The sequence below is a fragment of the Corythoichthys intestinalis genome, chromosome 15, assembly GCF_030265065.1.
Source record: "Corythoichthys intestinalis isolate RoL2023-P3 chromosome 15, ASM3026506v1, whole genome shotgun sequence".
Classification (NCBI taxonomy): Eukaryota; Metazoa; Chordata; class Actinopteri; order Syngnathiformes; family Syngnathidae; genus Corythoichthys; species Corythoichthys intestinalis.
In genome coordinates, this window is record NC_080409.1 from 42,511,900 (window position 1) to 42,538,488 (window position 26,589).

The following is a 26,589-nucleotide window of genomic DNA, read 5'->3' on the forward strand; positions in this document are numbered from 1 at the left end:
GTTATTTTTTCAGAAATGGGCTAATCTAACTAATTATTGTTTCCGCCGTCACAACGCTGTTACCGTTACTGACAGTCAAAAGCGGTGCGTTACTTACTCTGAAAAAATTGAAGCAACTACCAGCCGAACCGAGTCTACTCTGCTCTGTTTGTCATCCAAGACTTGGGGTGTGTTCAGGCTCGAGAATAGCGCACGTACGTCTTATGACTCCAGGCTGTTTGTCCCTGCTCATTCAATTAGACAATGCTTTCCAAAGCTTGCTAATGTTTCTGTGTTTGCTACACCTGAATGCTAGCCTCGTTCCCATCCCCCACTGTCAGCCAGCAAGAATACTGCTTCCATCTCGAGGACGGCAGACGCTTTGAGGGTGACGGGAGGAGTAGGAGAACGAGGCTACCTGAATGCACCCCCTGGATAGATGCGATGGAAGTGATTGTGATTGGCTGAGGGTTAGGGGCCGTTTACATGGTGACTCTCCGAGAATACGAACAATTTCAAATTTGCATTTGCGTCTCCATTTGAACAATGTCGCAATTCCGCATGAAAACGATGTAGTATTCATGCCAGGCCCTAGGGGGCAGTGCAGATTTACTGGGCGACAGAGAATGATGCACTTTGCCCCCACCAAGCTCCCTCAGCCCGGAAAAAAATATGCCCGCCCACTCGAAGCAATGTCATTTTTCTTCTGTTCAAAAAGGCACAAAAATTGAAACGTTCAACATATTTAATTTAATAATATTATTAAAACAATAAATTAAAGCCGACATTCCACCATATTTGCTGTTTTTAATGTTTAGTAGCACCGCTGCGCACGCCCAATGTGACGTGTACGAGTGCTGACATTAACAGCGCAGACTCGCGCCGCAGGAGCCTTTGATATGCATGCCGAGGAAGCCCCCCCTCAACCCCCCGCAATTGGATTCTTCCACTTTGGAGGCAGGATTCAGAATTTTTCGTCTTCGCCGACAACATATGCACGCGAGGCGAGTCCGCAACTCAGTCATTGCGTCTTTGTGTCACAGAGTCGCCATGTAAACTGCCCCTTAGAGTCATGTGTCATGGTAAGCCAATCAGAGCCAGTGTTTTCAGACCACAAACCGGAACGGCGCGTGCGGCAAACACACACACAAAACAGATGCAGAGGGATATGATGGCAGAGCATTCAGAGGAAAATGTGTCCTTTACGAGGTGAAGATATAAACATTATTTCAAGTTGGTCGAAATTAAAGGAAAGAACGTGAAGCAGAGGTCACGGAACCGCGAACCTCGGTCCGGTTCCGGACCCCCAAGCCATCCTGACCGGATCTCAAGCTGTTCGGACTAATACACGTTGCAACAACAAAAATCATTTTTTTCTGCGGGTTTGCAGAGCGGAGGTGGGCAACAAACAAAAACCTTAGCGGTAACGCGCGTGAGCCAGCCAACGGAAGTGAAGCATTTGAAAGTTCTTTTTAGAACAGCATGTCTCACACTCGCTTTCCAGACTCCGCGGAGTGACAGCCAAAAACTGAGCCGAATGAAGTTGGAGGAAGAGGCGAAAAGGTACAGCAAATGGCGTGCTCAAAACTACGCAAGATTGATGCAGAAAATAGAGTGTTTGTTCATTTTACCTGGCGGCAGCACAAGACCGCTATCCTCATCTGTTCAGAGACGGTGTTCTGCCAAAATCTGCTACATTGGCGAAACGTCCTACATTAGTCAAATTTGACACCCAAAGTACTACCGTGCGCGCTAAACTTGTTTTGTTTGGATGAATACAGTCAGAACGTACTAAAAGTGCCTTAAGAAAATACTTTAATGCAGTTATACCAAATAAGGACGGTTTAAATACGCTACGTGACTAATGTGGTCAACTGCTTCAAAGCTAACAAAAAAAACCACAATGGTTAAAAGTATGAGAGGGTAATACATGCAAAAAGTATTTTTGAGGCAATGAAAAGGTTCTAAAAAACTAAATAAAAACAAAAATAGTGAGTACTCGCCGCTTCTGACCGATGTGCGCATGTGTTCGGATGCTTGCGCAAGCGCGCTGAGCGTTGTGTAGACGTTTCGCCGCGTAGTAAGGAATGGCCGAACAACGGTAGCGCTTGTAAAAAGCAGCAATTTGAAAAGGCACTATGAGACGAAGCACGCAGCTTTTTCGCAAAGTTTCCCTATGAACTCGGCCATCCGTTCTCAAAAAATAGCGGAATTAAGGGCTCATTATGATCGCTTTATTAGTTTTTACTAGGTAATTATTATTAAATATTATTTATTACTTACTTTAAATTTATTTTTTATATTTTATTTACATTTTTCAATGTTGTAATTATCAGCATAGCCACGTAAAGATTTGTTTGTATTTGGTATGTATGGAAAAAATAGAAGCATTAAAAATATTTCCGGACCCGAGATTGTTGTAATTTTTTAATTTCGGACCCAGAGGATTTTTAATTCATGACCCCTGATGTAAAGTGTAATTTATGTCCCATGCTTTTGTCGACATCTGTGGTAAGCAATTCAAATTTGCTGAAGCACCTAACAACTACACACGATACCACAAAGCTCGTGCCGAAAAATCTTACTGTTTATTTTTGTTGCACTTCATGTGTAGGATAAATCTGTTGCTGGTGAGGTGCAATAAATATTACAAGGTTCTATAACACAACTACCCGTCTGTTCTTCTCTATTCAACTGACTCGAATACTGCTCAGAAAATGTCAAATTCTTTGACATACAACTTCTTTTTAAAGTAACGGAAATAGTTACTTTCCCTGGTAACTAGTTACTTTTACAAGAGTAATTCAGTTACTAACTCAGTTACTTTTTGGAAGAAGTCGTGAGTAACTATAATTAATTACTTTTTTAAAGTAACGTGCCCAACACTGCTGTTCATTCAGTCTTAACTAGTTCGCTGCCTATCTTCCTTGTGAACTGTTACACCTTGAGAAAGTCTTATCTGATCTGGGTACAGTTCTTCAATGTAACCCCAGCACATCCCACGGGGATCCCCCTCAGGTCACCTAATGAATGGCGGGACGTGATGTTGTCAGTCACATCACTTGAGCTCCGTCGCCCTGCTTGCAACCACCCTGTGTTAGGGCTCCGTAATGGGCTTCTCCCACCGGGAACGGGACGGGAAACCCTACGCCGGGGCATTCAGGTGTGCCATAAAGTGCTTTTCACTTTTCCGAGGACTTCCCGTCTCCAGTGGCGTTCTCCATTAACCCGCACAGTCCGACAGGCGAGACTTTCTATTGGTCCAGAAGCTACTTATCGCTACAGTTAGCCTCCCCACACCCCCTCAGGTACACTGCTACCTGACTCGAAGATAAGATAGGACGTCGGCTGCCTGTCATTATCGCCGTGAATGTTGATGTCGCCAGAGTTGAACACAGTGCATTTATTGTCTACTGGAGATAAAAACAAGACACACCCACTATATGTCCACATTTCCGCTCCTACTATTTACTAGTAGCAGCTGTAATGATGCCCTCAAAAAAGTTGTATTTTCACATCAATGTGGGTATTTTTTTTTACCTTGTACATGTGCTGTGTCCCAATTTGAAATCAGGATGGGTGAGGATTTAAGATATTGTCATTTGGGGTTACTGTGGTCCAAATTAAGTTGATGCTCTGGCAGTTTGTGCACAGATCAACCAAATGAAAAAAAATGAACTTTGTCATCACAATTTCAAAACTCTCCAATGTTAAAACAAGATCACCAGCTCCTAAAAAAGGCAAAGAACTGAATCGAATCAGTGCAAGAAAAAGAAAAATGACAACCATCCGCATTCATATACCACACATTTCATAGTAAGTAAGCCGATATTTGCTTATTCTTCTGTGATGGCTGAAAACCAAGAGAACCTTTCAAAGCACCGAAACAACACCAGACCCACCGCCAATAATCCTGCAATGACTGAAACACACAGAAACTAGAAAGACGTCCAGAAGAGAAATAAAATGATTAGAGCAGTAGTTGTTAAATATGGTTTGATACGACTGAAACTGAAGGAATCTGACCTTTTAGCCAGATTGCCAGAATCACGCCAGCCGAACCACCCAACCAGCGCTGGCGCAGTTCCAACGACCCGGGGCGGCGAAACCCTGACAACCCGGCCAAAAGGCCATACTCAGCGCGTTCACCTTAGTCTTAACCCCTTGAACTGACTCCATTTTGAAAGCTGGAAAAAGCTTTTAGGGTTGGGCATCGAGCATTGATGGGAACCCATTCTAACACGCCGATGCTCCTGGAATTGTTCGAATTTTAAAATTTTGATTCCTTGTTTCGATGCCCTGACCGCCAAATGGAAAAAAAATTGCTCGAGTTTAAAGATTGCTATTTATATACAAATTATAATTAGCCTTGTGAGAAGTTCATTTAATTTAAAAGTCATCGAGAAGTTAAGACTTTAATTCAAATCATGCAATTTTTTTCGACCCTGCATGTTTTTTTTTTTTAATCCTGCCTCATAAAAGAATCGGGATCGGGAATCGTTCGGAACCGGAATCAAAACATGGAATCGGAACCGGAATCGTTCAATTTCAAACGATGCCCAACCCTAGTGACGATGTACTTAAAAATTCATTTAGCCCATCCAATCTATTTTGACTGTGAGGGGCAAGCTGCTATCATTCACTAAAAGGCCTTTTGGTTAATTTAATGCCAGCAATATGAAGCAATTATCAGTGAATCCCAAAATTTGAAAAATAAGGTCCTAATGAAACCTTTTTTCAAATTTGCAAAAATAAAAGTCAAAATGAATATGTGTAATAAGTGCTCAGATATCTATAACCCTTGCTAAGTCCTGTTTGTTTTTTTCATGGAACCTGCAGATGTATGTGTTGACTTGCATCCATCATTTTTTTTTTCAAAAAGAAATGTCAAAATTCTGAATTTGTCTCAAAATCACGAAATTTTAGGTGTATCAAATGTAAACATTGGCAATATAGGGTTTTAAAAAAGGATCGGATGTCAATGCCATCAATGGCAGTCCTTGATTTACGTAAAAATATGAAAGGCAAGTGCAAATTTCCCCCCAAAATCGAAAAAGTTCAAAATTGCTGACACACAGCCTTTCCAGAAAAAGGCTGTGTGTTCCTTCTTATTTTTCATGTCACGGAGCAGACACACAAGCTCCCTGAAAAAAGTGAGGACCACTGTGAGCAACATCAGATGTGTATTTTTTCTGTTTGGATCAATTATTTATCATCTAAAATACAGTGTTACCTCTACATACGAAGTTAATTCGTTCCAGGACCTTGTTTGTAAGTCGAAAAGGTCGTATGTCTAGCAAGATTTTCCCATAAGAATACATTATAATTATATTAATTTGTTCCACAGCACAAAAACCTACACTAAATCCTTAAAAATACTGCTGGTACTGGTATTAGAATTGTAACATGGCAATCATTTTTTTTATATATACCGTGGGGCAAATAAGTATTTAGTCAACCACCAATTGTGCAAGTTCTCCCACTTGAAAATATTAGAGAGGCCTGTAATTGTTAACATGGGTAAACCTCAACCATGAGAGACAGAATGTGGGGAGAAAAAAAACAGAAAATCACATTGTTTGATTTTTAAAGAATTTATTTGCAAATCATGGTGGAAAATAAGTTTTTAGTCAATACCAAAATTTCAATATGTATGTATATGTACTGTATATATATATGTATATATGTATATATATATATATATATATATATATATATATATATATATATATATATATATATATATATATATATATATATATATTTATATATATGTATGTATATACAGTATATATATAATATTTATTATAGAAAATGTAATTTTTAGCTTAGAATCATTATTCGACGTCCAATATTTCGTTAAAAAAAAAAAAAAAAGTATTCACTCGCATATTTTAAACTTTTAAACGAATTATGTCAGAATTGGTGTCTGTGAAAAAGTCACAAATATCTGCCTCATAACTATCGCTTAATTGTATTTTTTTTTTTTTGTTACTTTCGCATGTCCCCTGATATATTAGATAATAAATAATCGATCCAAACAAAGAAAAATTAAAAATCCAAACAATCCAAATCCCCCCCCCCAAAAATCGTTTATAAGGGTAAATATATGAAAAAGAACATCTCGACCACTCTTTGATGTCTGCAATTTCTGCATCGCGACCCTTATTATATTACCATGTTTCACCCATAAAATCCCCCATAAATCCGGCTGTGGCTATTCACAGCTGTGTCATGACACTCGGTGATATATGCTATATGGAGTTTTTGGATCGAAACAAGGTAAATACGCGATAATAATTCGTTAAAGTCATGGCGTCTGTAATTCTGCTCTCGCGTGCTCTCACCTCCAGTTAAGGTTTTGCTGTTTAATTTTTTTTTTTCTTTTTTGAATGGCCTCCTGTTCAAAATTTTTCTTCTGGCATAAAATTAAGATTTTAAGCGAAATTTGAAATTTGACCAAATTGGGGGTCTCAGAGCGGAACTTCAAGTCACCTGAGTGTTTTCCGCCATATACATTATATATGTTAGATTATTACTATTATATTATTATATGATTATTATATTTTTGTAACATCGAAAATGGCTTTAGCACAACACTCACATTCACCACTAATCATTTTGAGGATGACATTTCTCTTATATGAGCTCAATGGAGAAGATCTTATGTCTCGAAATCAAATGCCATGAACATTCCCTGGTTCTCATCCCATTATGCCACTGCTTTCCCATTTTGCAGACCCCCCCCCCCCACACACACACACCTGTGAAGACCCCAACATCATAATCTGGATCTGTTAAGGAGAGCCCACCGAATACCACTTTCGGACAGGAAGGACTGCTTACCATTATTTTAAAAGAAAAACACTTACTTTTCCTAATTTGCAAAAAAGCACCATCCCATTTTTCCATAATGGAATACACTTAATGGGATACACTTCCACTTACCATGCTGCCTTTCTTTTCTTTTTCCCTGAATAATTCACTTTATTAGAATAAATAAATTTTGGACAGTTTAAAACGCAACCCCACCCCAACCCAACAACAACAAAAAAACGAATTAATAAATTAAAAAAAAAAAAAACACACAGCAAAATTGAAAACAACCCTACCACCTCATCATCGTTCTCCTCCTCGTTGCTTCTTGACGATTATTCTTTCTTGCCTCACATCTGGATGCTTTCTGGTTTACTTTGGCCTCCTGTAGAGGTCGCTAGTTGCGGTTTTTAATTAATGACATGCATATGAATCAACGCCAAACAGAATTTCAAACGTAATTTTGTATTTTAAATCTTTTAAGAATAATAAAATCAATCAACGCTGGAATTGTTGATAATGTGAATATGCACTTTTTATGCCCAATATTTTAAACAACAAAATGTAGTCATTTAAATAATAATAATAATAAATGCATAAATAAATAAATAATCCCCCACATGTAGTGCAAGAGGCGGTCAAACAACCTCTAGGCCAAAATGTGACATGTGGAAAACAAATAAGATTAAAAATGAATTAATATTCGCTGTTATGGCCTGTAGGCGTTCTTAATTCAATCTTAAATGATCGAAATGAAGGATTTGAATGTCTCAAGGCCTACTTTCGTTTTCATCTTTCTATTTTTTTCTGTCCCCCAAAGTGGTCACTAGTGCATTCTTAAAAGCTCCCCGCGGCTCCTCTTTTTGACTAATTATTATCTCTATCTCTCTTTTTTTTCTTCTTCTTTTGCCTCATTAAGATTTATTTTAGTTCGGAGTACGGTGTGTGTTTTATTTAAAGGGGGGTTGTGGGTGAGTGTCAGTCATTTTTAAGCAGACAAGAGCCCGCTGAAGTGTGAAAGAAGAGAGAGAAAAAAAAGAAAAAAAATGAAATAGAAAGCACTGATTTTATATATAGCTGCGCAATTCTGCAGATTTATATCATTTTTGTCATCTGTGAACGTTGGAATTTATGCAGATTGTTGTTGGACCTCAAAATTAATTAATACAAATGCGTGAGGGAGCAATCACAGCAATTTGTGTTTATGTTTGATTTATTTACAGTCACCTCAACGTTAAAATCATTACCATTTAATGGAGTTTTTTAAAAATTTGCTTCCCAAATCAGGTGCTTTTCTACAATTAAAGAAGTGAAATATAAAAACGAATGACCGTCATACTTGAGGAAATGCATTCCAAGCATATCACGTAAATATTTATTAAATAGTGCGAGTTTTAGGCAACATGGGGAAAAAATAGTAACAGAAAAAAACGTCTATTTCTCCTTCAATATAAATATACTTACAACCCCATCAAGTAAGCCTATAATGCTGATTTAGAATAGAAATTATTAAACGGCAGCAAAGTACATTTGAAAAATGCGTTTTTCCCCTAAAATCACGTTTCATTTAGAATTAAAAACTAATTCACACTGTTGAAAATTCATTGAATTTCTCAATGCATTATTGATAATGATTACAGTAAAAACAAGAAACGTCTACATTTATTTTTCCACCAACACTGATAAAAAAATAACGGGTGTATTTACTTGATAAAATCATTGTAGCAATTTACTGCTCGCAATATTAAGTTTAGTAAAATTTACTTCATAAAAGTAAGTGCAAATTGTTACAATGATTTTATCAAATAAATCCACCAGTTGTTTTTTTCCAGTGAAAGTTCTTATCTTTATTGTTTTTCTTCTCCAATTTCTCGAGCTCCAATAAAACATTTCTTTTCTTTTTCTAGTTTCATTCTTCTGTTTTTTTTTTTTTTTTTTTTTTTTTTTTTTGGGTGGTGCTCGCTGGCCATAATAAAGCATTTTCTCCGCGGGCTTTTATTGATCACTCACTCTGAGCTAATGTAATTATCCTCATCAATAGGGTGACTGCGGGGAGAATCATTATGTGGCTGACATTGATAAATGATCGGGCCAAATGCGGACCTTTTTTTTTTCCCCTTCCCCACCCCCCGCTCCCCCGCAACCCCATTTTCACTCCACCCGTGACCCGCATAACGTCGTCATAGAAACACTTACGGTGCTAAAATGTGGAAATAAAAATCAGGATTAGGAAAAAAAGAGAACAAAACTGCACTAAACATGCGAAAAAGCTATACTTTTGTAGATTTTCTGTTGCATTGCGTTTTGGGGAGCAGGGGATGGGGGGGTGACAAGGAGGAGATGAAGGGGCGGAGTTGTTTGGTTCAGCTCGGATCATCCATCATCCCCTGTCAAGACACGCGGACGCAAGGAAAACAGCAGAGAGGCAATCTACCTTCTGTCTCGTCCAGGGAGGGGGGCCGTGGTGGACTTGCATTGAGAAGAGACCACAGAAAGAAAAAAAAACTATTAATATGAAAATCATCCTCATGTTTCTCCCCCTTTTTGTGTCTTTTTTTCCATCTGATCTTTCCTTTTTTTTCCTGAAAAAAGAAAAACGCAAAAGAAGAGCAACAAAACGTCCGTTTAAAATCGTTTGGGAGAACAAAAATGCATTATTATTATATGAGGACAACAACTGAGGACAGTTTTAGATAACAAATCAATAAAAGTTGACGCACAACAAATTATAATGACAATTTAAGCTTGCGTTATAAAAATAGGGCCTTAAAAAGGGGGAAAAAAACGATCAAAATTAAACAAGAAAAATCAGTTTTGTTATTGCAACGACATAGTCTTAACTTTTTTTGTTTCTGGTAATAATAGTCCCTAAAATTTGCTTTTTGGAAGGAAAAAAAAAAAAAAAAAAAAAGATTATTAAGAAACTGAAAATATACCATTTTCAAGATGCAGAAAACGGATAATTATCTGTGTTACGCATCTATTTCGCTTTCAAAAAATCTATTTTAGAAGTAAAATAGAGCAGAGTAAAATGATTGCAAATCATTTGGAGTGGTTAGTTTTTTTTAAACGTTACTCACAATCCATTTATATTTATTATGTATTTATTTATTATTTAAATTAATATTGCACATATTTAACACGCATTTCGAAATACTGACCACTTAGACTACAAGTTAAAATGCCGAAATATATGTTGATTTCAAAACAAGAAATTAGTTTATGATTTTTAAGATGCTTTCTTCCCGCCAAAACCAAAGAATTTCCCTCCCTCTATTGTATTCCAAGTAGGAAAAATAAAGGGAAATTAAATAGTTTATCACCTGAAGTTTGTTGCAAAACATTAACATTATTAACACGTGGCATGTAATTTAGAATTATACACTGGAAAACAAAATACCTAATAAAATAAAAAGAAGAATTATTAAAAGAAAATAAATATTTCCCAATGTGGCCGAGGTGGTTGTGTGATTGTTAGGGGAGGCCGAATTGTCAAGAGCACATCAACAACAACAAAAAACAGAAGAATGCGAGAGAAAGAGAGAAAGGAAGACAGAAAGAGGCCTCCTCAAGCCTGAAGAGGCTGCTGTACTGTAGTACTCAAAATGGTCGACAGACGTCGCTGCCAAACGCCTGAAAGATAGCAGCACGTTTGTTCCAATTTATTCCCTACTTCGTTTGAAACATTGCCTACAAATATTGGATATGTTGAGTTATTCATCAGTTTGGAACACAAGCGCATTATAAAAGAAAGATTTTCCCCCTTTTTTGGATGTGGGTGTAGTGGTAATATAGTCCTAAATGAATTCTTGACATCCTTTTCATGTATTAACATTGTAGCTAACTGGAGCTAAATACTTTACCCTGAAGATATAGCATAGTTTTAATTCAGAATATTTGATGTTTTCCCCCCCGCACAACTCTAGAAATCTATAAATACTGAGTTTCTTTCTGAATGTATATATTTTTAATTTGAAATCGTGGTCATGCCTGTTAATAAATCCAGAATATACTGGTTTTATGTTTTGGAATACTACTAGTTTTGCTAAATTAGAAGCTAGCATACGATGGATTTCTTAGTCTAGATTGTTTTCTTAAAAAAAAAAAAAAAAAAAAAAGACTATTTCAGTTTATTTCTCTGAAGCTATTTATTTTATTCCTATATTTTTTGTTTACTAAATTATCTTTTTTGATAAGTAAATTGATAAGCTGTACTACATTTGACTACTAAAATATTTCACTTGGCCCTCCAGATACGCTTTTACGATACATAGTGTTTATATACAATTGTGCTCATAAATTTACATTGCCTTTCATGATTTGCAAAATATCAGCATTTTTTTTTTTTTTAAGAAATATGTCTAATAACTAAATGAGGGTAATCTCATTCTTTTTTTCTTCATTTCTGTTTTAGTGATTGTACTTTTCAGAAATACCAAATTGTTAAATGTGAATATCATTGAAAATAAAAATATGTGTACATTCTGTTGACTCGTGCTTTCGTTTGAGAATTTGTTTTAATAAAACAAACAAATATATATGGTGGAAAACACAGACAAGGCTGAAAAAGCAGTTTCTGCTCCTGCACCCCTCTTCAAAATAAACTGCTGTATTTTAAGCCAAAAGAGCTGTTGTGTTTGATAGAACAATATGTCTATATGCTATCATAGCAGTTTCATGGCGCATTAAGCCCCTCAACTATTTTTAATTTGTCCGTTTTACCCTGGATACCCCGGTTTACAGACACCACACAACCGCTTTTGTTTCAACCCAGCCATAAAAAAGAATTATATTTGAAGTGTCTCTCATGTTTAGCTTAGAATCATAATTGATGTTTAATGTTTAGTAGGGCTGTCAAAATTATCGCGTTAACGGGCGGTATTTTTTTTTTTATTTTTTTTTTTAATTAATCACGTTAAAATATTTGACGCAATTAATGCACATGCCCCGCTCAAACAGATTAAAATGACAGCACAGTGCAAATATCGACTTGTTACTTGTGTTTTGGGAGTTTTGTCGCCCTCTGCTGGCGCTTGGGTGCAACTGATTTTATAGGCTTTAGCACCCATGAGCATTGTGTAATTATTTACATCAACATTGGCGGGCTACTAGTTTATGTTTTGATTGAAAATTTTACAAATTTTATTAAAATAAAAACATTAAGAGGGGTTTTAATATAACATTTCTATAGCTTGTACTAACATTTATCTTTTAAGAACTACAAGTCTTTCTATCCATGGATCGCTTTAACAGAATGTTAATAATGTAAATGCCATCTTGTTGATTTATTGTTATAATAAACAAATATGTTATATATATATATCCATCTTGTGTCTTATCTTTCTATTCCAACAATAATTTACAGAAAAATATGGCATATTTTATAGATGGTTTGAATTGCGATTAATTACGATTAATTAATGTTTAAACTGTCATTAACTCGATTAAAAAATCGATTGACAGCCCTAATATTTAGTTTAAAAAAAAAAAAAAGACTTTATAAAATTATTCAGTCGCATACTTTAAACTTTTAAACAAATTACGTCACAATTAAAAATAAAGTCTGTAAATAGTATTTTTTGATAGTGTCGCAATTTCCCTGATATTTTAGATAATAATTGATCCAAACAAAGAAATAAAATAAATATTTGGAAAAGAAAATCTCGACCACTGTGATATCTGCGATTTCTGCATTGCGACCGTTGTTATATTACCGTGTCTCACCCATAAAAGCCCCCAAAAATCTGGCTTTGGCCATTCACAGCTGTGTCTTGAAACTCAGTGATACATGCTACACGGAGTTTTTGGATCGAAACAAGGTAAGTATGTGATAATATCTCGTTAAAATCATGGTGCCTTTAATTATGGTCTGTTATGCTCTCACCTCGAGTTAGAGTTTAGCGGTTTAATTTTTTTCATTTGTTTTTTTTAAATGCCTTCCTGTTCAAAATTTGTATTCCCCCAGAAAATATTAAGCTTTCCAATGATGTATCACACATGCATATAGGAAAATTTTGAAATTTGGCAAAATTGTTGGTCTCAGAGTGGAACTTCAAGTCACCTGAGTGTTTTCCACCATATATATTTAAATTTATGCCAGGGTGTGTAAACCTATGAGCACAACTATATATTTTTGTTATAATATTTGGGCATTTTTCGGGGGGGGGGGGGGGGGGGCTACTTATTAAAAATACATACACACTAAAAATGAATACATACAATTTCTAACAGTATAAACCAAGTGTTTCCATGATCCCCCAAAAATGTTTTACTAGAGGCCTAACTGTATGATTGAAAATTACCATAACAACAATATTGCAAATAAACCGCAACACGATGCTTAACACACAAGTTAATCAGGCAGAAATCTACCAAAAACTCAAAAATGAAATATTTATTACAGCATTTTGTGACTGAACACCTTTTAAAACAATACGTCACAGTCCTCATACAGGTATTTTTTTGTGAAGTTTTTCATTTTTTTCGTTATGTTTTGTTTGTTTTTGTTTTTTTTCCATTTTTGACAAAGCTTTTAAGGGAGACGGCATCTTCTCTTCTAGCGAGAAACACGTGCTGAGAAAACAAACAAAACAAAAACAAACAAAATAAACCAACAGAAGAGGAAGGAATTCATGGACATATACAATATCAATGCCACAGCAGATCTGAAACTAGCAAAAAACATTCTTTTTCAATTGAGGTAAACACATAGAATATCTAACAGGAAACAATTAATAGACTTGAACTCTGTACGAAGTTTGTTACAATAGTCTCTCAGCTTTTCTTTTATTCTTTTTTTTTAAGTATGTGTGTTGTGAAGCCCCCCCAAAAAGCATTCAGTTCATAATTTAAGTGTTTTTTTTTTTTCATTTTGTTTTATCAGGGGTTGCATCGGTAGCTTCTCCAGTGCTGCACAATCAACATATGTGTCCGTGTGTTGGTGTGTGATTGCTTTTCTTCCCCCTACACCGTGGAGCTTCTTCCTTCGCTCGGCTCGTCAAGAATGAGAGTCCCGAAGTAGAAAAAAAAAAGTATTAAAAAAACAAAAATAATAAAACAACACAATCCAGTGCTTGGGCAATTTTAAACAATGTTTGTTTTCCTTTAAAAAACATTCATTCAAGAGCCTTTAGAGTTTAAAAAAAAAGGGGGTGAGCATGACAAATCTTCAAGGGTGTCATCTAGCAGCCTTTTCCCATCATGCCTTGAGGGGGGTGTTTAGGACCTGGTGGCCCCTGTTGAAGCCTTTTGAGATGTTCCATCTTCTTTGTTGACGTAGTGCTGTGAGTCCTCCGAAAAGGGTTTAATCCTAAAAACTTAAAAAGTGATCCAAAAAACAACAAGTTTTAACTTATTTACCTATATACTTTTTAATTATACTACAGTAGTTATAACTCTTGGAGTTTGTTTTTTCCTTTTTAAAGTCTTCCAGAGTGATGTTCCTTTCTGTGAGTGTTTTGAGTCATTTTTTTAAAGCCCAAGACTTTACAAAGTCAACTTGGTCCTCCGCTCGGGTGAAAATGTAACAAACGTTAGAAAACAAATAAACAAAAAAAGAGTTGTGGTTATCACAGTTTTGTCTGGAATTCTTCAGTTCTGCTCCAAAGGCTTTTTCGATTGTTACTCTTAAAAAAGAAGTCTGAAAAAATGGCGCCACGGCTTTTTTTTTCTCTCTTTTATTCAAAAAGTGGCTGCGGCGGACGCCGAAAAAAGTTTCCCTTCTGACTGTCAGGCGTGGATGTCCAGGCCCGCTCCTGCAGTGGCGGGGTCCATGGGCGTGAGCAAGGGGGGTCTCTGCGCAGACATCCCCGGGTGGGGCGAGGTGGGTCCTCCGTGCATCAGCATGGCGTGGTGGTGAGGGTGGTGGGGGTACAAGTGTTGAGGAGGGGCCACGTGACGCAGCTGGTCTGGGTAGGAGGTCATCTGATGGGGGTTGCTGAAAGGGGCCATGCTCACGCCCATAGGACCGCTCTGAGGTACGTAGTCGACCGGCACGCCTGGCAGACCTAAAAGAGAAAACACAAGTACAAGACACGTCAACATTCTGTTTTTTTGGCCTCAGAATTATTGCAAAACATTAAAACCCTTAGGCCGGGGGCCGGCAACAGGCGGCTCTTTAGCGCAGCCCTAGTGGCTCCCTGGAACGTTTTCAAAAATGTTTGAAAATGGAAAAAGATGGGGGAGGGAAATATATTTTTGGGTTTAATATGGTTTCTGTAGGAGGACAAACATGACACAAACATTCTTAACATTTTCCAATGGTGTAAAAATGTGTAGAATAAATATTAAATTTCAACATTTCTGTCAACGAAGATTTACGTCATAGCCTGCGACTTATCTTTCTATCAGCAGGTTGGCTGTTATAAACAAACCGGCGGCTATATGATGGGCCATGGATCCCAAAAGGGAAAAGGGAAAAACAACTGAGAAGAACAGAGGAATCAACGTTTCTTGGTCATTCATTGTCAACCCCGATTATATACTTTACCTTTTCCCCACATGATTATAGTCCCTAAGTCTCCCTGAGTAAATGCATTCATCAAATCAATGAATGGATGTGCTAGAATTTTCTCCAGTTAAATGCTGAGAAGACAGAAGTGATCATTTTTGGGCCAAAAAAGGAAAGGTCAACTATAAGCAGGCACCTTAGCACAATGTCATTTCAAGCTACAAATCAAGTCAGAAATCTTGGCGTAGTTATTGATTCAGACCTAAAATTTGATAGCCATCTAAAGTCCGTCACTAAATCTGCTTATTACCACCTAAAAAATATAGCTAGAATTAAGGGACTTCTGACACAACAAGACATGGAGAAACTTATGCATGCATTCGTTTTCAGTAGATTGGACTATTGCAATGGTATATTTACAGGTCTTGATAAAAAAAAAATCAGTCAGGAAGCTGCAGCTAGTACAGAATGCTGCAGTCAGAGACCCCACAAATACTGTACAGGGAAACTGGACCACGTTACACCGGTTTTGAAATCGTTACACTGGCTTCCAGTGAGTGAAATGATAGACTATAAAATACTACTGCTCGTCTACAAAACACTTAATGGCCTTGGACCAAAATACATACTTGATTTGTTAGATTCCTATGAAACATCTAGACCCCTAAAGTCGTCTGGAACCGGTCTCCTGTATGTTCCAAGAACAAGAACCAAGCACGGTGAGGCAGCATTTAGTTATGACGTTCTTCACCTCTGGACCAAGTTACCTGAAGTTCTGATGTATGCTCAAACTGTTAGCTCTTTTAAATCAGGGCTAAAACACTTTTGTTTAGCACAGCATATCCGTAACTGTCTATATATTTCAAGCTATTTACTTTCTATTCCTCTTGTGCTTTGTCTACATCGCTGATTTCAATTTAATTTTTTTATTCTATTCGTGATTAACTCATTCACTCCCAGCCATTTTCACCAGAGCAAGGCCCTTCGCTCCCGGCCGTTTTACTGGATTTTTACTGATTTTGCAAGGCTCACAGAAAATTTTTTCTATTACTATATAAACATGGAACCCACCAAAAGAAAGATTAGACTCTCTTCTTTCAGCAGAAAAAAAGGAAGTTCATTTTTTTTATTATTATTATTTTAGAGTCTCTGCGGGGTCTGCTTGGCGAGCCTGCTGCACTAGTGGTCCCAGTCGTTTTGCTCAGTCGTCCAGCACCTAGCATCCCAGGCGTCCTCTCGGTTGTTTTGCTCGGTCGTTTGCCGCCTGGCATCATGCCGCGAGCACTCCGACCGTGCTGCCCGGCCGTTCACTGCTTTTGAATCGGGTTGCGGGTCTTACAAAATGCGCTACTGCCCTCCAGTGGCTAGTTTTATTGCTTTAAAATGCGTTTTGAGCTTTGTTCTTTGTTTCTCAGATAGATCGGAAGCTCTAGATGCTTCTTGTAAAAAAAAAAAAAAAAAAAACTTAAAAGACGTGTTTTTGGGACAATGAAGCATTTAAAAATAGAACGTATTTATACGTTTTTGGGTGCAAATGAGTTAAAATTATACATAAAAATCGGATTTATTTCCTGTTTCGATTGTCTTGGTTTTTACGTTCTATTGATTTAATGTGATTTTTATGATCTTCATGTGATGTAAAGCACTTTGAATTGCCTTGTGTTGAATTGTGCTGTATAAATAAATTTGCCTTGCCTTGCTTTTTCAATAGGGTGCTTTTTTTATTATTATTATTTTTTTTTTATAAATGCAGGCAGCGTTTTGTTGCACTATGTTTTTTGCACATTCTATTTCGTTTTTTTTCAAATCTTCAAAATAAAAATGACATCAAAATTCAGATGTCTTTATTGCATTTCTTAATTTCATCAAAGCAATTAAACATAATTCATTAATATTGTATTGAAGTTAAACTTGAGGTGGCATCGTACAACAGAGTAGTCACGTGGTGCATCATTAGCTATCGGATGCACCGCAGGGAAAATAAACATTTAATAAAGAAGGGTCATTACAGTATGTATTCGTAGCCAACTTAGTCATTTTGATAATTGTAATAGTAAAACTAATATAGCTAATATAGATACATACAACATGTGTTGCCTTCATCATACTGATATCAGGCTTTTAAATCTTTATGGCTCCAGACATTTATTTTTTGTTATTTTGGCCTAATATGGCTCTTTCAACATTTCAGGTTGCCGACCCCTGCCTTAGGCTGTGATCCAGTTTAATGGTGCCACCCACTGCACCTCAGGGATAGGTTACATGGTGGAACAGTGGTTTGCACTGGTGCGTCACAGCAAAAAAGTACGAGGTTAAATTCCAGCTTTTGAATGCTAACACACTTACAGTTTGGACAAATTGAGCAGAAAATGTCCACTGAAAACCAAAATGGTAGACTTTTTGGGCATGTGTGCTTGACAGCTTTTTGCGGGTCTCCTTGGTGTAATAGACATGCCTACCAACATTCATGTGGCAAAGTGAAACTAGCTCTAGGGGCTGAATTTGTCGGACTTCTCCAATTTTGAAGGACATTTGGGAAAAAAAGGCTGAATTGACCCTAAAATGACAACTTCAAGACAAAACGTCCTTTCCTCTTCTTTTTGGGCATGGGTGCTTGAGAATTTTTTGTTGATCTATTTTTGAACGACATCCCTACTAAAACTCATCCTGCCAAAGGAAATTGACTTAAGGGGTTGAATTTTGAAAGCAAGGGCAGAGGTTTGGTCGCAACAGAAAAAACAACAGACATTTACGGTCTGAACAATACAGCAGTATTTGATGGACCTGTAACAAGAAAAACGCAGCTTCAAAACAAAATGGTAGACTGCCTACCGTAATTTTCGGACTATAAGCCGCAACTTTTCTCTGTCATTTTGAATCCACCGGCTTAATAGGTGACACTTCATTTGACAGCGACGTCATAAGACCTTCATAATTATGACTTGACACTATCATGGGCATGAATGAATGCTTATGACAGATGTCATTAGGTGTCATCCGAAAAATTATGTCACTTACTCCATTTATGTCCAGCTCGAATCCTTTGCATCCATTCATAGGTGAGATAATTCATTAAAGCTCATGGGAGTGTCATGTCATAAATGTGATGGTCTTATGTAGGGATGGGAATTGATAGGATTTTTACGATTCCGATTCCATTATCGATATTGCTTAACGATTCGATTCTTTATCGATTCTCTTATCAATTCTAATTTGGGGAAAAAGAAGAACAAACGTTTTGATTGGCATCAAGTTTGTTTAATCAGAAGTCACAACCTTACAAACTCACGAGATCAAAAGAGGCCCAAAGCCTCAATGTTAACTGTGGCAATAAGTGGCAAATACACAAGAATATGTAACATTTTACTGAAACATTTATCTAATAGAAATAAAAAATATTGGTATATATTGGCAGATAGGTTGTTTTTCTGCCTTTGGCAATATGTGTTAAATCAGGGGTCCCCAAACTTTTTCCTGTGAGGGCCACATAACTTTTCCCTTCTCTGATGAGGGGCCGGGGTCAGTTTGTAACAGAAAAAGTGTGACGTTTGCAGAAGTGCATAAATGTAAAAAAATATTGTTTTTCAGAAAGCCAGAATCAAATAACCCTTTCTGGATTCTTCACGGAATGAAAGTAAATAAAATAAAAATAATAATATAATATATTAATAATAATAATAATTAATAATAAAAACACTATTAATTAAATAGATAATAGCCAAATAACCCTCTCTGAATTCTTCAAGGAAAAGGCCAGGAAATAAATAACACGATTGAGAAAAAAAAAATTCAAAATGGCCGGAGCAAATGTGGAGGCGGGCTGTATTTGGGCCGCGGGCCGCAGTTTGGGGACTACGGGGTTAACGTGTATTATTTACCATTACATTGAAATGCATGCCTTTTAGTTTTTGTGGCGCTTACACGCTCAAGTGGGGGCGCCCTTGCACTTCCTCACGCAAAGAAGAACGCGCTCACGTGAAGAAGAGCGCGCTTACACCCGAAGAAGAAATGCCGCATCCAAGGGAGTGAGCGAGTTAGTGAGAGAGGGAAACACTTCTACGAGCCTACGTTCTTTGTTAATGTTAATATCTACAGAGGCAACGCCTGTACGTATCATCTTTTGTGTTGTTGTTGTTGTGTTTCCACTCGCGATCGGACACTTAAATCCAGTTGTGTAGTGGTTTGAACGATGTGCTAATGCTAGCGAACGAATGCTAACATTTGTTATTTCTGTTATTAGCAGCTAATATCGCGGATTTACGTTGATGCAAACCTGTTTGTTATTGGGGACGAAATTGATTTGTTTCATTTCTATTCTTAGTTTCACTCTTCAAGTGATGGTTGAATAAAGTCAGCAAATTATACCAACGTCTTCTGCATCGTCATTTGGGAGTTTAGCTAGCTATATAGCCAGGACTGAGCCTAAGCCTCTCTGTGAGGACAGCGCAGTCGTATTCCCTCCCGATGCAGTTATCTCCACCTTGCAATGACTGCAAGTCGCTTTGTTGTAATTTTTCCTCGTGAAGTAAAGACACACTTTCGAGCGTTTGAACCTACGTGCTGTCATTGTTATGTTTATGGCTGCAATGCTCGTGCTTACCCGTCGAAACCTTTCATTTTCACACTCTTTCCTGGTGAAGTGTAGTCAAACTTTGGAGCGAGTGGTTCTTGGCGCCATGCTAGTTTGATGCGTCTGGACAACAAGACACGTCACGACGCAATACGCGTCTTTAGGAATCGTTAAAGGGATCGTTAAGGCTTTTTCATTGTGATGTCGAGGCCTCGAAACACTCGGAACCGGTTCCGAATTGGAATTGGATTTCGATTCCCATCCCTAGTCTTATGACAGTCTTATGGCACCACTGTCATATAAAGGGTTACCAAATACCATAACTAGGAAATAATGAAACAACTGGAACAGTAACTAAAGATATAACAAGCACAAAACATGAATTTGGATTTTTATTTATCTGTAGTGCTGCAATGCATGCTCGGAGGCATGTTGGAAAACAACAGTGTTGACAGCAGGTGGCAGCAGAGGTTGACTGTCTCCCCCGAGAGACGAGTGATGGCCAAATGAAGCTTGTTGAAGCAATGAAGCTTTGGTTCAAAGCTTCATTGTTGTATATTTGGTCTTATCACAGTTTTATGATGGCGCTCTCAAATAACGTGGTACTGCTTAATGTATTTTGGTGTAAATATCCCATAATACAGTGAGGACAGCTGCGGCTTATAGTCCAGTGCGGTTTATCTCTGGACAAATTCCGTTTTCTCGTCAAATTTGGTGGGTGGCGGCTTATAGGCTTCTAGATATATTGTTTTACTGGGTTTACCGTATTTTTTGGACTATAAGTCGCAGTTTTTTTCCCATAGTTTGGCTGGGGGTGCGACTTATGTCTCAGGAGCAACTTATGTGTGAAATTATTAACACGTTATTATATCATTTCACATGTTATTTTGGTGTTTTGGAGTGACACTGAATGTTTGGTAAACTTGTTAGCATGTTGTTTATGCTATAGTTACCTGAATAACTCTTAATAAGTTGTGTTAACATACCGGCCACGTTCGCATTTTGTTGTTCATGCATCATGTAACATAATAATACTGTACACTAAAGATGTCCCGATCGATCAGGATGCCGATCAATTGGGTCCGATCACGTCATTTTCAAAGTATCGGAATCGGCAAAAAAATATCGGCCATATATATATATATATATTTTAATTAAATCGTTTTCTAATTGTATTTATCGTTACAAACATAATATGTTACACTCATCCAGAGTCTTTAGTTTAGGCTTAAGGTAGGGTTATCAAATTTATCCCGATAACGGCGGTAATTAATTTGTTTAAAAATGTATCACGTTAAAATATTTAACGCAATTAATGCATGCGCTGCACGACCCACCCACGCATTGTCGCGCTCAATCTGTAATGGCGCCGTTTTACCTATATAGAGATAAAAGGCAGTGTAAAATGAGAAGAGTGAATTTTGGCAGCCTTTGGAGCCTTTCCCAATGCAGAGAAGATATATCAATTGGTAGCACTACGCACAGTCATGGTTCCACTTCCCATCATGCATTCGGGCATGGGTACAGTATCATTTACTGAAAGCTCAACAAATACACTAGATGGCAATATTTAGTCACAATATACAAAGTCACATTTATGCTTGAAGAATTACAAGTCTTTCTATCCGTGGATCCCTCTCACAGAAAGGATGTTAATAATGTAAATGCCATCTTGAGCATTTATTGTCATAATAAACAAATACAGTATTTATGTACTGTATGTTGAATGTATATATTCGTCCGAGTTTTATTCATTTTTTTCTTAATGCATTGCCAAAATGTATATGATCGGGTAAAATTATCGGGAATGATTGGAATTGAATCGGGAGCAAAAAAAAGGAATCGGATCGGGAAATATCTTGATCGGCAGATACTCAAACTAAAACGATCGGATCGGGAGCCAAAAACATGATCAGAACAACCCTACTGTACACTTATTCAGCATGTCGTTCTCTATTGTAATTTTATTTTAAATTAACCTTTAAAGATGACATATCTGTTCTATGTGTTGGATTTTATCAAGTACATTTCCCCCAAAAATGCGACTCAACTCCGGTGCGACTTATGTTTTTTTTATATATTTATATATATATATATTTACCCTTTTAAACATTTTTCGTTTTTTTTCCCCAATTTTTCTTTGTTTAGATTGATTATTTATCATCTAACATATCGGCGAAAATGTGACGACCAAAAAAAAAAAAATACATAAATAAAATAAAATACAATTAGGCGATAGTTATGAAGTAGATATCCGCTCAAGGAGCTATTAGTCATTTACTGAATTTGTCATTTTGCCAAAAAATGGCCGACTTTGGCACCACACCCAGGTCAGACCCATGAATGAAAACGCACCATTTTGAAAATTTTAGCTCTCCTATGTCTCCTGAATAGTCTCACCAATTTTGAAGATGATCCACCTAACTCCTTCTGTGACAAGGTCTCAAATGTGCACCCTGTTAATTGATAAAAATTTCACATTCGATCCAAAATACCCGATTTCCTGTTGGGCACGCTTAGTGATCGGGCCCTAATTAATTACCCTCATTTTATGGTTGGGTTGAAACAAAAGCAGTTGCACGACATCTGTAAACGGGGGTTTCCAGGGTAAAACGGACAAATTAAAAATAGTTCGGGGGCTTAATGTGCCATGAATCTGCTATGGCAGCATACAGACATATTGTTCTATCAAACACAACAGTTCTTTTGGCTTAAAATATGGAAGTTTCTTTTAAAGAGGAGTGCAAGAGCAGAAACTGCTTTTTCAGTCTTGACTGTGTTTTCCGCCCTATGGAATTCCATAGAGCCAAATGAAACTGGGTTTTTGGTCTGAATTTGTAATAATTTTACAACCATCAAATTTGCAAGTGCCACTTTTTCATGCTTTTATTTTACGCACTCTTGTTTGAGAGCAACATTGAGCCTGACTACATAGTGTTGAAGGGCTAGATGGGAAGGAGGGGGGGGGGGGCTCCTGCTGGAGCCAAGGGGCCTGGTTCTGGGTCCGGGTCTGGGTTTGTGGGGCCGGCCCGCTTTGTAATGTGAACCCCTGGGGGATTAGAAGCTGTAATAGGAGGGGAGAGGTCAGCGCAAGGTCACTAAGCATGCTCGCTTGCTGCATTCCTGCACCTTAGTACACTGCAATTAAGAAATGACACCGGAGGGCCCTTGCGAGGGGAAGAGGAGGACACAGCATCGAGGAAAGGTGGGTCGGTAGAGGGGGTGTTTGTGAGATTAATGACTGGTCTCATTGGATGAGAGCTTGGCCCATTTTCCAATACCTCACCGTTGCATGGCAGATCATTGGAAATGAACATATTTGTGAGAGCAGCTCTCTTAAAACCTCACTACCGGGGTCATAAAATAAATACATCATTCAAGGCGGGGCGAAGCGGGAGAAAGGGGGGGTTCTACAGGCATGAGGTGCCCCCTTTGGCCTCAATATAACCTGGAGTGGCTCCTGTTAAAAGGCCCAGCAGATGTTTTTTGACACTGTAAACTGGAAGAAGCGGCAGTCATTGCGTTAAGTTCATACCCCCTCCGCCATCCCCCTTTTTTTTTATTAGCAAGAGTGTTACGCAAAGGCAATACTAGTCGCCCACCACTCCGCGTCAGACGGCCCTTGTTACGGCACAGCGCTCGTCGTCGTGCTCAACAAGCGGCCGTAATTAAGTAGCCGATCGAAGCATATTGTGCGCCGCTGTAATCAAATCAAGAGAGAATAATATTCCTCTGCATTAAGCTATTAATGTAATTGGTCATGAAGCGTATAAAAGTGCCCCGGCGTAATTAAATAGTCTCAAAATTATACGGCCGCGTATTAAGAATTAGCCAACCTGAGCAAATGTTGTCGCTGTGCGGCTGTTTTAGGGAACATTGCTTCCGGATTTTTCCTTTTTTTTTTTCTCCCCCCTGGTTGCCTCAAGCTGATGAGCGAGAGACAAAACAGAAGATAGAAAGAGAGAGGGAGGAGGTAAAGACCAGAGGGGTGAAATGATCTCTGTCGGCGGAATTGCGTCTTTGACCTGTCGGAAAAAAACCCAGTCGGACCATTTGCATATAAAGGCTTCTTTTAATCAAGGTAAGTGCTATTATATTGTGGCTCATTGGCCAGCGCGCAGCTTAGGTGTTAAGATAAAATATCCTCGGAAGCCCTCCGGACGCTCTTTGGGGTGTGATATGTCTCCATTTTTCAAATGTCAGCGCAGCAGCAGTTCTATGTGGCGGTGGCGAGACGAGCCCACGTGGCTTGCTTAATCACGATGACTCCATTTAGATGCATTAGTGTGTACGTGTGTCATTTCGGCTAGCTCATAAATCCATCTAAAAAGCGACTATTAGAGGTGGGCAACATAACTGGTATAGTGTGTGTTGTGTTCGGTTTCCAATATATCATAATTTCCTGAATAGAAGGCGCACCCGTGTATAATGCGCACCCCAAATTTACTTGTAAAATCTAGGGAAAATCATTGTACCCGTTTATAACGTGCACCCTAATTTCAGCACCAATAAATAGAAGAATACAAGAAAACAGAGCTCGTGTACAGATACAGAAATGTCATTTCACTGACTGGTGAAACACAGCACAAGCATAGCACATTGGTAACACAAAATTTTACCATAATCTGACAATATTTACGGTAATAATATGATTTGACAACTTCTCCAACTTACGAGAATCTAGGAGAAAACAGATGTGACTTTTCTTTTAAAGGCTGCTGAATAACTTGCTCGTTTCATTATGATGAATGAATGTTTCTTCCATGGATTGATACGATAAAATGAAAGTGAGAACGTAAGTCGGAAACCCGTGAGAGCTCATCGCTGTCAACACGACAGTAACAATAGGAACTATTGTTATTTGGGTTTGAGTTTCCCGAGGGACAGATATAGTTGACGGACACAGGAAGTGTGTGCTTACGTTTGTTATGGTTCGAGTTGCGGAGCTGCCATAAACGTTGACTCAAATGAGTTCAAGAAACTAAATTCTGTGCTTTACGAAGAGTGAAAAAAAGCATAATTTAACACAGACGAAATCATTCGGCCGATTAGAGTGAAGTATTACCGAAACAAAATGGTGACGTCACGTACCGTAATGGTCGGCAACGGGTCGCCGCATACGTTTCTTCAACACAACGTGGCCGTGTCAATAAAAAAAAAAAAAAAAAAATCAGTTAGGGCTGTCAAAATTATCGCGTTAACGAGCGGTAATTAATTTTTTAATTAATCCCGTTAAAATATTTGACGCAATTAACGCACAAATGCCCTGCTCAAACAGATTAAAATGACAGCACAGTTAAAGCTGTACTTGTTGTGTTTTTCAGAGTTTTGCCGCCCTCTGCCGGCGCTTGGGTGCGACTGATTTTATAGGCTTCAGCACCCATGAGGATTGTGTAAGTAATTATTGACATCAACAATGGCGGGCTACTAGTTTATTTTTTGATTAAAAATTTTACAAATTTTATTAAAACAAAAACATGAAGAGGGGTTTTAAGATAAAATTTCAATAACTTGTACTAAAATTTATCTTTTAAGAACTACAAGTCTTTCTATCTATGGATCGCTTTAACAGATTGTTAATAATGGTAATGCCATCTTGTTGATTTATTGTTATAATAAAGAAATACAGTACTTATGTACCGTATGTTGAATGTATATATCCATCTTGTGTCTTATCTTTCCATTCCAACAATAATTTACAGAAAAATATGGCATATTTTATAGATGGTTTGAATTGCGATTAATTGCGATTAATTACGATTAATTAATTTTTAAGCTGTAATTACCTCGATTAAAAATTTTAATTGTTTGGCACCCCTAATATATATGTAATAAATCTATATATTTCTGTCTCCATCCATGTACCTGTTTATAATGCGCACCATGATTTTACAAGTTGATTTTGGGGGGAAAAAATGTGCGTTATATTCGGGAAATTACGGTATTGGGAAAGCTCTTTTTGAGAAATGCATTATAAGCAGCCATTTATTTTCTTTGTCAATTTTTGTCATAGTTGCTATCCAAACATGTGACATCACAGGTCAAGGTCATACGCACGCGTGAGTCTTGTATGACGTGAGCTGTAACCATAGACAATGGATAGTAGACTCCATAGGGAATTAGGCATTTCAGACGCAGCTACATTTTTCTTATTTTTCCAAATCTCAAGATTAAAAAAAAAACTGATATTCCTGTTGTTGTAAATGTCAAAATACCGTGATTTTCGGACTATAAGGCGCCACCAACCAAATAAGCAATGAAAATGGCATTTGTTCATAGATAAGCTGCAGCTATCCTTACTGTATTATGGGATATTTACACCAAAAGATATTAACCGGTAACACTTTATTTGACAGCAACATCATAAGACTGTCATAAGACCAAATGAACCACCATGAAGCTTTGAACCAATTGGGTACAAAGCTTCATTGGTTCAAGAAGCTTCATTTGGCCCTCACTTCTCCCTTAGAGGAGACAGTCAACCTCTGCTGCCACCTGCTTTAAACACTGTTATCCAACATGCCTCCTAGCATGCATTACAGCACTCCAGATGTAAATAACAATCAAAATTCATGCTCTGTGCTTATTATTTCCTCAGTTACTGTTCCAGTTGTTTCATTAATTGCTAAATGATGCTAATTGGTAACACTTTATTTGACAGTGGTGCCATAAGACTGTCATTAGAAAATCATAAGTATGACATGACACTGTCATAACTTATGACAGTGCTTATGACTCATAAGCATTAATGAATGCTTATAACAGATGTAATTTA

At 37.6% G+C, this 26,589-nt stretch overlaps 1 protein-coding gene across 7 annotated transcripts in view; it reads right to left on the reverse strand.

Annotated features, from left to right (window-relative positions):
* Positions 1-13,174: 13,174 nt before the first annotated feature.
* Positions 13,175-26,589, reverse strand: part of meis2a (Meis homeobox 2a) — a 225,099-nt gene continuing 211,684 nt past the window's right edge. For all 7 annotated transcript variants that reach the window (XM_057859287.1, XM_057859290.1, XM_057859284.1 and 4 more), the window contains one exon: positions 13,175-14,801. Coding sequence is in view for 2 of the 7 variants with exons in the window: in XM_057859290.1 (XP_057715273.1) it covers positions 14,524-14,801 (278 nt within the window). In the remaining 5 variants the exon portion in view is untranslated. The remainder of the gene's footprint in view (positions 14,802-26,589) is intronic.